We start from the raw sequence: 13,500 nt of genomic DNA, 5'->3' as shown, positions 1-13,500 counted from the left end.
CAATTTAAGCACAGACGGACATTAGGCAGAATTTAAGTGATCAGTGTACAGCTAGAGAAAAGGAGAAGTGTGCATTTTTTGGGAACAGAAGTTCATCCTAACTGGATGGTAAGATACTACAATGAATCAAGAACATTCTGAGACCTCAGAGCTGTTTCCTAGCTTTTGAAAAACATTAAGGACAGATTCTAATTGGAGGAAAACGGAGGAAAATGTGCAACTTTTTCCCTTTCTCTCAAATATCTGTATGTGCATATACATTTGTCCTACCAGTTCCTTCAGTGCAGCACAAAAGACATCATCCACTTACTCTCTCTCTGCTCCCTTTCCTTGATTATAGCATCCAGCCACTTCTGTTTATCTTCGGCAGTCTTGGCCATACACACAAACCACTTGTTTTTGGCTGTGTTGTGAATCTTCCAGCCATTAGTCACCGTGTAGCCATTGCTGTGGTAATCTGCTGCAAAAGACCAAAGCACAAAGCACACAGTGAGTAGGAAGCCTGCTCCTTTAACCAAACCAGGTGGGACACTTTCAGTAAAATCATCTTCTTTGAAGACCTTGATTCTTGAGGTGTTCCTCAGCATCTGCCCATGGAACCAGCTGTACTTCCCACTCTGGAAGTACAAGTATCACCAGGCTCTTCAAACTGACTGAATGCTTCAGTCCTAAGAGTGACACTTGCTGATTCCACCTCAGAAGAAGAACTAAAGTCTTTTAAATACAAATCCATCAGTGAAAGAGTCTGTGATGTTTGTTCAGGATATTTGTTCTGACTTTTCTGGTGACATGTTATCTTCCTGCACTGTAAGGATTTCTGTCCCCATGACTTGGAAACTCTTCATATGTCAACTGTTTAAAGGGCATAATACTAATTCATTACTTATTACAATAAGTCATTATTAATAATAACTACATATTATTATATTATTGATAATAATTATTATTATTAATAATTACAATAGGGGCAGTGGTGGTTTGGCCTTTATGGATGGAATCAGAAACTCACCTGGTCTTCCTGCCTGTGTCAGGATACAAGAATCATAATAGAACTGCCATGCCCATATTTTGCTCACGGTCACATTCCATGCTACTAGTTTGGACACTAAGACTAGTATTTACAAGCATTCTAAATGAGAAGACCCAGAAATTCTGTTGTTTTAGCTCTAATGGCTTAAGATGTTAAAAAAAGGATGGAAAGAAGACAGAAGTAACTTTTATTAAATTAACTTGTATTAGGTCAAAAAATAGACAAGTTTTGGGAACACATGCTCTTAATAAGGTCATTTCAAAAAGAAGGACTAGTACCTGAAAGCATTTCCAGTTTTTCAACTACATAAGTTGGTCCAATAATGAAGGTGCTACAAGTTCCATAGATTGCTTCAGATTTCACTAAAGGAGATGGACAAGTACTTTTGTACCACCTTCCAACACAAGATCTGAACTTGCTTTGCTCTTAAAAGACAGCATTTAGTCACTTACCTGTTCCATCTTCCACATTCTCTACTTCCATGACTTCTGTATTTATTCGGCCCCTGAAGATATAAAGGGACCCGTTGATTGACTTTGTCCTTTTGGATGGTTTTTTCCCAGTAACTCTGCAATTAGGATGAAGACTGTTAGCAACACATAAGCAAGCGGTCTAACATATATATGAATAAATCAACCTGAGATATGACTAATAAAGGAGGATTGCAATATAAACTGGTGGTATATGACCACCCCTCTGACATTAAGTAATTGGAATACTCATTCAGATTTCCAAGATAGGTGTGTACCAGTGTTAGGACAGCAATAATGAGCTTGTTTTGCCAGATGGTTGAAGATATGGGTGGCTTCAAGGTTTACATTCTCGATGACTGACTGAAAGACATGTCCATGAACAGCACATGGCCTCGGGGTGAGAACTGCAGCATCACCTGGCAGCATTCCCTTGACTCCTCTGCTCACCTAAAGCCGTGATCAGCGTGTGGTATGCACAGCCTGCCACGGGTGTCACACCTTGTTGTTGTTGTAGGGAAAATTCTGCTAGGGCAATTGTGCACCCAAGTTTACATCCTTACCCATAAGCTTTATAGAATCTCTGCTGAATCCAGGAAAGCACTTTTGATTGCTACTTATGTTCTGATTTTTATGGCTAAAATAGGTTTAAAACTATCCAAATGACACCCATTGTGCTTTACTCTCCAAGAATAACCCTGCTATGCAAGCCAAAACACAACTGGTCAAATTGTCATTAAGAGGTGACAGCTGTCCAAATTCCAGTCAGTGAAGGTTCTGCTGTGGCAATTTGCCAGTACCTCATAAGATTAAAAAAAATATTATAGTAAAAGTCAGCTAAGGAAAAAATTTCTTGCCAGAGTGAAGTACCTATAATAAACTGAGGTGAGATGAGAATCATCAATTTTTTCTGAACATTTTCTCTTTTACAACTACCTTTAGTGATAAATACACTCAAGTCAAAAGAAAACCTGTCCTAGCAGCCCTAGGGAAATCCTTTAAATATTCAGCCTATTTCCTTACACAAAACATACTGTGCCTGACATCAGGATTCAATTTAAACAGCAGTCTATGATCCTGCTAATTCTGACTGCATTTTTGAATCAAGAAATACTCCACTGATTTCTACAAGTTAGCATAACACAATGAGATGAGAACTAAGTAACTTAATCTCAAATTAGGAACAGAGAGAGGCAGTTTCTTAATGGGGTTTGGGGTTTTTTTAAAGTGCAACCCACTAACATGTAATTTGTTTGAGAAATCCAAATGTTACAGCAGCCTTCTCCAAAATCAGGCCAAACTACAGAGGAGCTTGGTAATATCTCCTGTACAAAAAGAAAGCTCTGATAGAGAGCACTAGAACATTTTGTTTTCTGAATCTTAGTGTTCCACAAAAACTGCCTGGGCAGCGCTGGAATTAGACTAACCTCAACTACAAACAGGCTAATAAACAGTTTCTAAGAGCTCTGAAGAAGTAAAAGATTAGTATCAAATTAACTGGGGGTTTTTAAAGGAACAGTTTATGTAAAAAAATACACAGATTTCTGAACTTTGTCTCATACAGAATTTTGAACTTTGGTAAACCTGGTAAAGGGTCCAAGTGAAGTGTTTCCTCCCCTTTGCATCATTTCAGAGTCAGAATGCTTCAGGTAGATTACATGTTACACAATTTTAGATGTAATGGTGCAATTATTTTTTTTAATTTAAACATTTATTTGAATTTTGAATGTAGATGTCACCTAGTAATTTGTATTTAGGTTCTATAGGTTTGGCATTATACACACAAAAAAGTCTGAACATTACTGAAATTAGTTTCCACAGCTTAATGGTTCCGAAATTTCCATTGTTTCCCTGGGGAAAAAAAAAAAGAGAGAAAAAAAAAAAAAAAAAAAAAAGACAAAAAGACCCAAATTTTGAGAAATGTGAATATTCTTTGGAGAGAACACTGGTTTTACAGAATTTCTAATTGGGTTGGCTGTTCTATTTGGCCAGTAAGGAAGTACAAGTTGAAGCAGGGAGATTGGATTAAAGGAAAGGGAGGAAGAGGAGAAGGGAGTGCAGAGAATGCATTGGAAGTTCATAACAGACCAAGACATGAGAATGAGACTGGGCTTGTGAAAGTGAGAAGCTCAGGAACTGAAATACTGCATAACTGCTGCAGAAGCAAGTCACCTTCCACTCTGCCAGTGCTATTTTAATTATAAGCAGCAGGTGTTATTAATACTTAGGTGGGATGATGCAAAAAAAAACCCAAACAAACAAAACAAACAAACAAACAAAAACCCCAAAAACAACAACAACAAAAAAAACCCAACCAAACAAACAAAAACAACAGGATAAGAAAGGAAGACAATAAACAGAGCACATGGGCTGAAATGATGACAGCAATAGCGAAATCTTCATCTCTTTCTCACTCCCCTGGGCCCTGCATCTATTTCACATTGGCTTAGTCTTCCACTTTCCCCTGTCTTGGCTTTTTCCCATTTTCACATCATCCTCTTATGCTTAGCATAACTTCACAATGTAAGCTGGTACCTTCACATAATTCCTGGAAATGCAGCTGCCCTTGGAAGCTTTTTGTCTGTAAGAACTCACCCTGAGCTTTTGCTGCATTGTTTTAACTCCTCTTTGGACTGCACACTTCTTAGAAGGGCACTCCAATTCTGCCTGGAATATTTATCCTACCACACAGTGACTTCTCTCTCCTATTGCCTAAGAGATAGACATAGTCACGAACAGAGGCAAGTTCCACCTGTGACTCAGCCCTACAGAGCAACAGAGAATAAGTGAATGATCAGTAGCTGATCACAGCTTCCACTTACAAATCTTTTGAATGGTAAAACAGAAAATACAGAGGGACTCACCTGGATTTCCTCTTGCAATAGACCAGGAGATTATCAAATAGAAAAAACATTCTCTCCTGGATGTTTCCTGCTGAGATTTTTAACAAAGTCCCTTGTAGCAAGAGCTGTGTGCAAATATCTGTCAGGTTTGACCCCTGAAACATAAAGATGAGAGATTAACTTCCCTTTATGAGTGCACAATGAAGATCTTAGTTACTAGGACGCTCTTATTTAATCTGCCATGAAACTGTGAAATAACTGATGCGCTCATGAGGATTTCACCCAGATCTATTTGCCTTTCAAGTGAGATCTGGTCATTAGAAATGTCAATTCCATTCCAGCTCTAACACCTTCCTTTCTTTCATAAGCCACTTGTTCTGCTACAGTTTAGCACCAACCTACACACACAAAATAAACACTAAATTCCAATTCCTCAGAGTGATGCTGCCCACACCTTCAAGAGTGTTTACATGTCACAAAAGAAACAGAAATAAATCCCTGAACACAGCATGAGTCATTAAATTCTAATTAACTGCTTTTTGGTCCTGCATCCTACCTCCCATCCTTCAATGTGGGACTGCAACTGTTCAAGGGCTTCCAGTTTCTCCATCTGTCTCTTGGTCTCGTTGATATTTGTACAGACAGCCTTCATGGCCTGGAGTGCGTTTTGGACAGCTGGGTGATCAGGATGCTTACAGGGAGTCCTCTTAGCTAATTCCTTCAACAAAAAGACGAAACATAGAAACTGAGAAGTGGTTCGTGGAAAGGTATGAGCATTAGCAAGCAATCCTGCAGGAAAATGCCAGAACCATTGCAAAATCAAAGAGAACTTGGGAGTATTTAACTGCAGATGCTGTTCTTTAGTCTTCATCTGTATAGGGTTAATATGAATGCTGTTAAATAAATGAGGCAATTGCTTATGGTAAATATGCTACTTTAAGAGAGCTCGGGACAAGGATGTTTTGTTGGGTCAGATGTGTTTATTTTGTATGTTTAGAAGGCTGGGGCATGTGTCCTGACATAGAGACAAACAACACCTCTGCTCTGAAGGAGTCTGCAAGAGTGTCTGCTTCACTTGTGTCAAAGCACAACAACCCAGTTAAGCCCCATCCACCGAAAAATAGCAGAGGCAAAACTCAGAACCTGACAATATTAATGAGATTGGCAAAAGGGGCAACAACTGTCAACTCACAATTAATCATATTTTTAGACCAACAGTATTTCACAGTCAGCCACAATTTAATAAGAATACATTAAAGAAATCTAAAATATGGTAATTTTACCTTGATATATAATATGGTCTTTAAGACTGAAATACTTAACTTTCTCACTACCTTTTGCCTCAAGATGTTATTTGATTGTTTCAAAGTCCTGTGCTGCTGAATCACATCATTCTGCAAGCAGGGACAAGACAGAGCTGCCTTCACCCAAAGCCCCGTGCTGTTCCACATCTGCTCAGGAGCTTCTCCAGTTGCCCACCCGTGCTGGCTGCAGGGCCTCCCCACCTCCGGGTGTCCCTTTAGCTCTGCTGCCTTCCTTCTTCCCAAAAATCAGTGCCCATCACAGCCAGCACTTTCGTTTTGCTTGAGTCTAGTCCAACCCCTTTCTTAGTTATAAAGAACTAATTTACTGACTGACAAATTCTACACTAATTTTCCTGCAGACAAAGAAGACAAGAACTGCACTGGGGCAAAAATATTAATACCGCTACTTCTCTATTTGTACAGAGATGATGAAATGCCATAGCTAGGTTTGAATCCCATCTTTCAAACCGCACAAAAGGCTTGCAAATTAGAAAGAGAAAAAGCAACAAAAATTATAAAACTCAACACCACCCCCTAAAGCCAACAAAAAAAGCACCCCACCCAACAAACCCCACCCACAAAAATAGACCCCACCCTACCCCCTCACCCCACCCCCCAAAGAAAATCCCCAAACTAAAAAACCCAATGAAAAGCCTGTTTACAGTCAGACACTTAAAAACTGCAATGCTTTTGTCATAAAAGCTGGGAAACTATAAATAAAACTGAAATGTGTTGATCACCCTCATGTGAATCATTGCTCTGTCTCCATCACTTGTTAGTTAAAAAGAACCCACACAGCTTCATCAGAGGGTGAGAAAACAAAGTCACCTGTTGCAGGATCCCATATTTCATTGGAAATTATTGCAATGCTTAAAGTCGATCAACACTAGGAGATATTCTAGTGTATTATTCCTAATTAAGTAACTCAAATCAACTGCATGCAGATGCCACTGTTCTGAAGAAGAACGCACACACACCTACACACCTAAACATTATTAATAAAAAGTAATTACAGTATTTAAAATATGTGCCTTACCCTACTACTTCAGTTTACTTTCAAACAAGTCTGAATTACTTTGTGCATACTAGCTTTATCAAACTCTAAATACTTACATTAGACAAGGTCATATCAAAGTTACCAGATAACCTGGATGTTCACAAAATGAAAACAAAGTAAAAGAGGAAAGTAGCCTAGCTTTGGTCTAAGACTTTTCTCAGCAGCTGGAATACAAAAGTATCTGTTTATCCTGGGAATTCAACAAAGTAAGATCCTGCCCCCATGAATACAAAAGAGCTATTTCAGGAGCCATAACTGAAGTTCAATAGCAAAGGGAGAGCAAACACTTAATTTGAGGGTTGTGCTATTTTTAAATCTATCTTTTTTTTCCCTTGCTTGGAGAGCTCCATTTTCCTGGTCAGCACAAACAGAATCTGCCTGTGCTTTCCCTCAACTGTTCTCATGTCTGAGACATTTGTGTCTGCTCTGGTAATTTCATGCTAGCAGCTATCAAATAAGTCTTGAATGGGACACAATTTATTTGCTACTAATTCACTACTTTTCAGAATCAGAATCAACCACACTTTATAATGGCCACTGATATTTTCTGAGCTGAACAACTTCTAGTTACGGTATTATCTCACTTGACTGAAGCAGATTTGTTGCCTAATGGAAACCAAATTCCTCTTTGCTTTTTCTTAAAACTTTTCTGCCCAGGAAGCTTCAACTAGTGAACAGTGTGTGACCTCTATCAGCCTGTATACTAGAAGAAATCCATAGCAAAATGAAATGCAGCCCCACAAGATGCCCAGTCACAGCCCCTCCCTACGAGGCTGTTTGTTCAACAGGTACACGTGGGTCTGGGTCAGCTGCCCCAGAGCCAAGGGTAGGCACAGGGAGGGCAAATTCATCTCTACCCCACTGTGAAAGCAAGAAACACTGTTTCAGCCTTCATCTTGGTGGTACTGACTTTGGCTTTCAAAGAAAGGATGTTTGGTCCACAGGAGTTTTGACATACATTCGTCACAGAATTCTTACTTTCTTCCAGAACTCATAAAGGGACCTTTCTTTCAAAATATGAGGGAAAGTCTTTGTATTTTTTAAAATCACTTTTCTTTTAGCAAACGCAGTGTGACTGGCTGAGGAAGAGACCGACATCAGGGAAGACTGACAGCTGTCAGCCACAGAGTATCTATGAGGCCACTGGGGGATGCAAGCACTCCCAGAAACTGCTTTCTCCTTTTTCCTCTCCGTGTCCCCACCAGGCAGGTGACCCAGGCCTGACCAGAAAGGATGAGAGGCAAGTCAGCTCTTTTTAGGTCTCTTATGCCTTATCTTCTAGGTAAGAATACTAGCAAGGGGGCCAATTAGTGCCACATACCACAGTCATTTCTGGATTGACACCCTGGGAACTTATCTGAGACAAACAAAGAGTTTTCTAACAAGCTGCCGAACAGCTGTCAGAAGATACAGGATTTTGATCATTACTGACCTGATCACCATCAAACTAGACACATGTAATGAAAACCATATTCTGTTGAGAGTCCCCAGAGCCATCCAGTCCCTCAGAACACAGACACAATTCTAGCTGAACACAGCTTCACAGGAAGTGCCTGAAACAGCCTGCACAAGCCTTAATAAACATCTGAAATCAAAAGGCTTTGGTTAGTCACTAAGTCACCCTGTCTGCTCTACCCAGATCATAACAGGATTTAGCAGCCCACCAGTATCAGGCAGCTTCTTGCCTGTGCCCATAAAAAGCCATTATCTTCAGAGAAGATCCAACTTTCAGAAGTGTAAATCAGGAAAGCAATAGTGGCAACAAAAGTCAGGGCTAAAAAAATGCAGAATCATTCCAAGAATAAAACAACCATATGGAGAAATACTTCCTCTGGTTTACCTTGAGCAGAAGAGGATATTTGCAAATTCTCTGAATTGGAGTCAGCAGATAACCCTCTAGTGGAATGTCTGTTGTCTTTCTGCCTCCCAAAAGCATGCAACCCTACAATCAAAAAAGAAACAAATATTACCTCAGACACAGCGTTCAGATTATTTTTGACACGATTTTGTATTTCTAAAACATGTGTTTTAGAAAGTGAGTAAGCACTTTACCATACCTAAGGTACAGGAAATGGCACCTCATTCCCCACTGACATACAGCCATCAAGTCTGCAAAGTTCTGCAGGCATCAGCAGAAGAAAATTTGCTGTGGATAACAATGGCTGTGCAGAAAGGTATCTTCTCAGAGAAATATTATACAGCTGGTGACTCAAAAATCATTCTAACAATACAATGCAAAACAGCAAAACTAGATGGACCATTACCTAAAACAATCCAATTTATCCCCACAACAGATATGACCTGGTGTCTTTGTTCTCTATGTAAAGGTGTATACTGTTAGTCCAGAAAACTCTTGAAGGCTAAAATAAAGCCTACTATCTAATAATCATGCAATTAACTTTAGTCCAATTCTTATGTCTGAATTGAACTGGAATTGAAACAAATGAGTTATCTGATTAACATCCATCAATTCTCTGGCAAAACATTAAGCCTGAGCTGGACAAACAGCCTGGGCACACTGGCTGGCTAACCAGCACACATGGAACTTCTGAACAGATTATGGAAATTAATTTCTCAGGATTGATATAGAAATGGACTTTAAGAACAGGGTATGGCACTGGGAAAGAAAAAAGCCTTATAGTCCTTGATCTGACCTTAATTTCTAACAATAATCTGTAATCTTTGTGACAAATCAATACTGCCCCACTGTAAGTTTTTCACACATTTCCCTGATGGTTCTGCTATTGGCTGCTGCCAGAGACAGGTAGTAGATTCAGGTGGACTTCAAGTCTATTTCAGATAAACTAGTCCACATTCCTATGCTCAACCATGAACATGGACTTTGCTCCAAAAGTCACTCCAGTTGCAAACCTGTCCTGTCCACACAGAAGTTGAACTTTAAATGCAGTTCAGCCAGGAAGTGCCTGCTTTGGGGGCATCACCAGTAACGTTTTTCCCTGTGAAATATGTGCTGTGGCTCAGACACATTCTGAAATTTAGTGAGTTTTTTGGCTGTAACTCTACAATTCTTCTCTGCCAGGAACGCTCACAGACAGCATACATAAAATCGCATTAGTCCAAACTGGTATTTTTACAGACAATTGTCTGTAAAGTAACCTGTCCTCAGGCTATTCTAGATCTGTGGCATTGGCTACCCAGCTCACAACGCTCCCTGTCTAGTTTCTAAGTATCCAGTGACTCAGTCCTTCCCATCTCTTCTTTCAGCTCTCTCTCTAGCTCTGGGCTCAAAACTGCCCTTTAACACTTACTGACTTTTCAAACACATTCCCACATTCTGTGTTTCAGCAGCTGTGAGGGGGCAATTGGGCCAAATCTATCCTCACAAGTAAAGCTTTGTACTTTAGTTCTGCTTTCTCTGCATAGCAGCATTGTAGCACTGGTCTGAGAGGCAGACAAGAAGGTAAGGGAGGCCTGGAAGACCTCAGCTAAGTAGACACATCAGTGCATCCCTTCTTCCCACATTTACTGCCATTTTAATAGTCTCTTGGATTCAGGTGCTGCAACAAGCCACAGCAGACAGTGTGACATCTCTGATGTCCCTCATAATCAGTTTGCCAGCTGCTGTCTCTAACACAAACAGAAAACTTTATCAATCCAGTGGAAGTGGAGATAATTTTGAAGGTTGGGAAAGGTGGTGGTTACATGCACCTTCCCTCCTCTTTCTCACTGGCTTCTCCTACCAGAAGCACCCAAAAAAATCTCATGAGCAAGGTAAGGGTCATTTAGTAATTCGAAGTAATGGTTTGAGAAGGTTCATTAAAACTCAGACATGACAAAGAGACTGCCTATGCAACAGCACGAGGGTAGGCTCCCTCTGAGGCCTGCATCTTGTGACTAAAGGAATGCTCTGGCCCTGCTTGTGACTGATGTTTATGTGGAAGTTTTCTTTTTCTGTACTACATGGGGAAAGAACAGACCTTTCACAGCAAGCAAAAAAACAAAAGAAGAGCAGAAAGAAAAGCAGGCAGGTCCTTGGCAAGGAAGACAGCCTTTATTTCACTTAACAGAATTTACTAGGAAAAAAGCTAATGTGATCAATTATTCCCTCACCTATGTGCCAAACCCATTACAAATGCCACACATCCATGGCCAAGAAAACAAGACATTCAAAAAACAAGCAGAATTGGGGTGAAAGTAATGAAGAAAAACAACCAAGAAAGGAAAGAAAAGTAAGGAATGCAGTAGTAGAAAGCAGTGCCCACTGATTGTTTCTCCTCCCAGCCCAGCCTCTAAGGCATGTCACAGTCCCTCCTTTGATGGGAGTTATGTTACTTTTGATTTAAGCAGCAATGATGCACTCAAAACAATTCATCCACACTACATTTCTCACCCACAACTGGACTCCTGGAGAAAAGGATGCCAGAAGCAGGTCACGTTTTTCTGATGAGCCTGCAAACGGTGAGTTTGTCAGGGAACTGAGCAGGGAGCCAAATCCAATGGGAACTAGCCTCACTCTTGCTGCTGACTTATTGCATTACTCCTTTCATCATCTGTGCTTGCTTTTTTTTCTGTTGATTCTTTAAAAAAAAAACAAACCTCTTCCTTGTTTCCACTGCAATCACTCGTGCTGGTAGTGCTCAGTTCTGTGCCTTAACTCATGAGTGATTTCAGTACCCCTTCACCTGAGTGCTCCATACCTGCAATGACCAGCATTCCTGAGATACCAGAGTTCTTATGAGCACAGGGCAAAGTCAGATCATTCACTCAAGAGTGCTAGAGAAGGTGCTTACCAGCAGGAATGTTCTCACTGTCGGGATCTTGTTCAGTTCCATCAGCAGTCTGAGTGCTTTCTCGTGGTTGCTACAGTACTCCTCGTACACAAAGAATTTGTCTTTCTGCAATGAAAAATGAAGTAACTTATTGACTCAGACACCACTAGAGAGATTATTTTGCCACAGTGTGTTACCAAATTCTTTATAAAGAGAGGTGGACTCCAAGTGGCATTAGCATTGGAGTTTTCATGAAGTGTGTGACAGTCATGTAATGTGAACAATGCATACAGTGAGGAACAATATAACTCCTTACTTAATCTGTTGTAAATTAACAGAGACTTTTCTGGGTACTGAGACTTCCAGCACTTTTCCTCTTAATGCTTCACTGACATCATAGGTGTTATTTCCTGAAAGGAGGGATTTTGCAATCTTGGGAATACTTGCATGTGTGTCAGGATATTCCATGTAAGTAGCCAGGAGCAAAATAAAGCCAGGAGCAAGGGGGTTGACCATTCCTGCCGAGGGAAGAAAGCCAGGGGGCTGGGAAGAACCAAGGCCTAAAAGAAGCTCTGAGACCTGGAGGGGAACTGTAACACAAGGCAGTCAGCTGGAAATCCTCTGCCTTTCAAGGGGTGAGAGCCAGGCCCCAGTAGGCTGGAGGGTATACTTTGTGTTCTGAAACAAGCAGCAGACAAAACTTCACAGCTACATATAATCTTTTCTGTAACTGGAAGAATTTCACCAAATACAAACTAAATAACCAACATATTACAGATACTATAGGAAAGGAGGGGTAGCTTCACAACTAGATTGAGCTACTAACACTGGGACTGTCACCCCCACCAGCACGTGCTGGAATGAAATCGCCAATTAAAAAATGAAGGTCAGCTGGCAGGTCAGGGTTAGCAAGTTCTGCTCTACTGATCATCAGATTCAAAGACAGTGCAAGTCCTTCTATCTAAAATGATCAGAGAGGCTGAACCCATTGCAAACACTAGATATCTGGAAACACGGGAGTGATTCACAGAAGCAGGAACAACTATTTCCATGCCCGAGCAGATAAGGCAAGAGGCAAGTTGATCCTCTCAAAGCTGATAGGAAGGGCTGAACTTTCAGCAGCTATGTTCAGAGCTTCCAGTGTTGCATTCACCAGAATAAAAGGAGGGCCGTGAGACTGTATTAGGCTTTAGGCAAAATGACTAATTCAGAAGCCAAAAAAGCACAATTTTTGAGTGCTACTTGCAATAGTACTTCATTTCCTGGCTCAGGTTGTCTTCTATGCGGTAATGCAGCATCGGGTGGAGACACCCAGACAAGCTAGTTTGCATATCAAAGTAATTTCAAAGCATTAGTGTGGCATTCTGCAGGATAATATGTGAGGCTTTCCAGAGCTACCATCTCAGGGCACTAAGCCATGTAGCCAATGCCTTCCAGAGTTTGCTGTTGCATTCAAAGTAGGATTCTGGTCTAAAAACATTCTACCTGAACCTTTTAATCTCCCCAGAATATGGAAGTTAATTTTTTTGAGTTTTGACTGGAGTCCTAGCACTCTTAGAGCTTCCTGTGTCAGCTGAATGTATTTGCAGCATCTAGCTACTTTTAAGACAGCTCGCAGTGATCCAAGCAAAAACCTGCTGCCAGCTGAAGGAGTTTACTAGCAGGAAACCATGGGAATGCAGCTGCAGTCACTGGGAATTCCCTTTGCTATTGTCATAAGGAAAAGAAATTCAATTTACATTAGTTTAGGTCATTCTGGTCAGATGTTCAATGTTCAATGGTAGATACACATTTTCAGAAGCTGTGAAATGCTTTTGGGTTTGGTTTATCACTAACCTGATTAATTTTTCCTTTTCCTGTACTTCAAAATAAAGAACTGAGAATAAATAGATATAGGTCCAAACACAAGAACAATGGTACAAAGCAATTAAAACCACAGCCACAAAGGGTATGGTGTAAAGAGCTGGAATGCAGATGTTCAGGACTGTTATCCTTCATTGGCAGCTGCTCATGCTACTGAGGTGCAATACTGGGAAGTTGCAAAGAAACAAAAGCTTCTGACCATC

The 13,500-nt window shown here is 40.5% G+C and overlaps 1 protein-coding gene across 1 annotated transcript in view; it reads right to left on the bottom strand.

Annotated features, from left to right (window-relative positions):
* The window catches only part of PREX1 (phosphatidylinositol-3,4,5-trisphosphate dependent Rac exchange factor 1), a 123,367-nt gene that overhangs the window by 46,884 nt on the left and 62,983 nt on the right, over positions 1 to 13,500 (bottom strand). The window contains exons 4-9 of the mRNA XM_062505361.1: positions 11,456 to 11,560; positions 8,545 to 8,646; positions 4,900 to 5,061; positions 4,365 to 4,498; positions 1,483 to 1,598; positions 311 to 460 (exon numbers count right to left, since the gene is read on the bottom strand). Coding sequence (XP_062361345.1) covers positions 311 to 460; positions 1,483 to 1,598; positions 4,365 to 4,498; positions 4,900 to 5,061; positions 8,545 to 8,646; positions 11,456 to 11,560 — 769 coding nt within the window. The remainder of the gene's footprint in view (positions 1 to 310; positions 461 to 1,482; positions 1,599 to 4,364; positions 4,499 to 4,899; positions 5,062 to 8,544; positions 8,647 to 11,455; positions 11,561 to 13,500) is intronic.

This window comes from Cinclus cinclus, chromosome 18, assembly GCF_963662255.1.
Source record: "Cinclus cinclus chromosome 18, bCinCin1.1, whole genome shotgun sequence".
NCBI lineage: Eukaryota > Metazoa > Chordata > Aves > Passeriformes > Cinclidae > Cinclus > Cinclus cinclus.
Note: the sequence above shows the minus strand (reverse complement) of the source record. Positions and strands in the feature narration are given on the sequence as shown.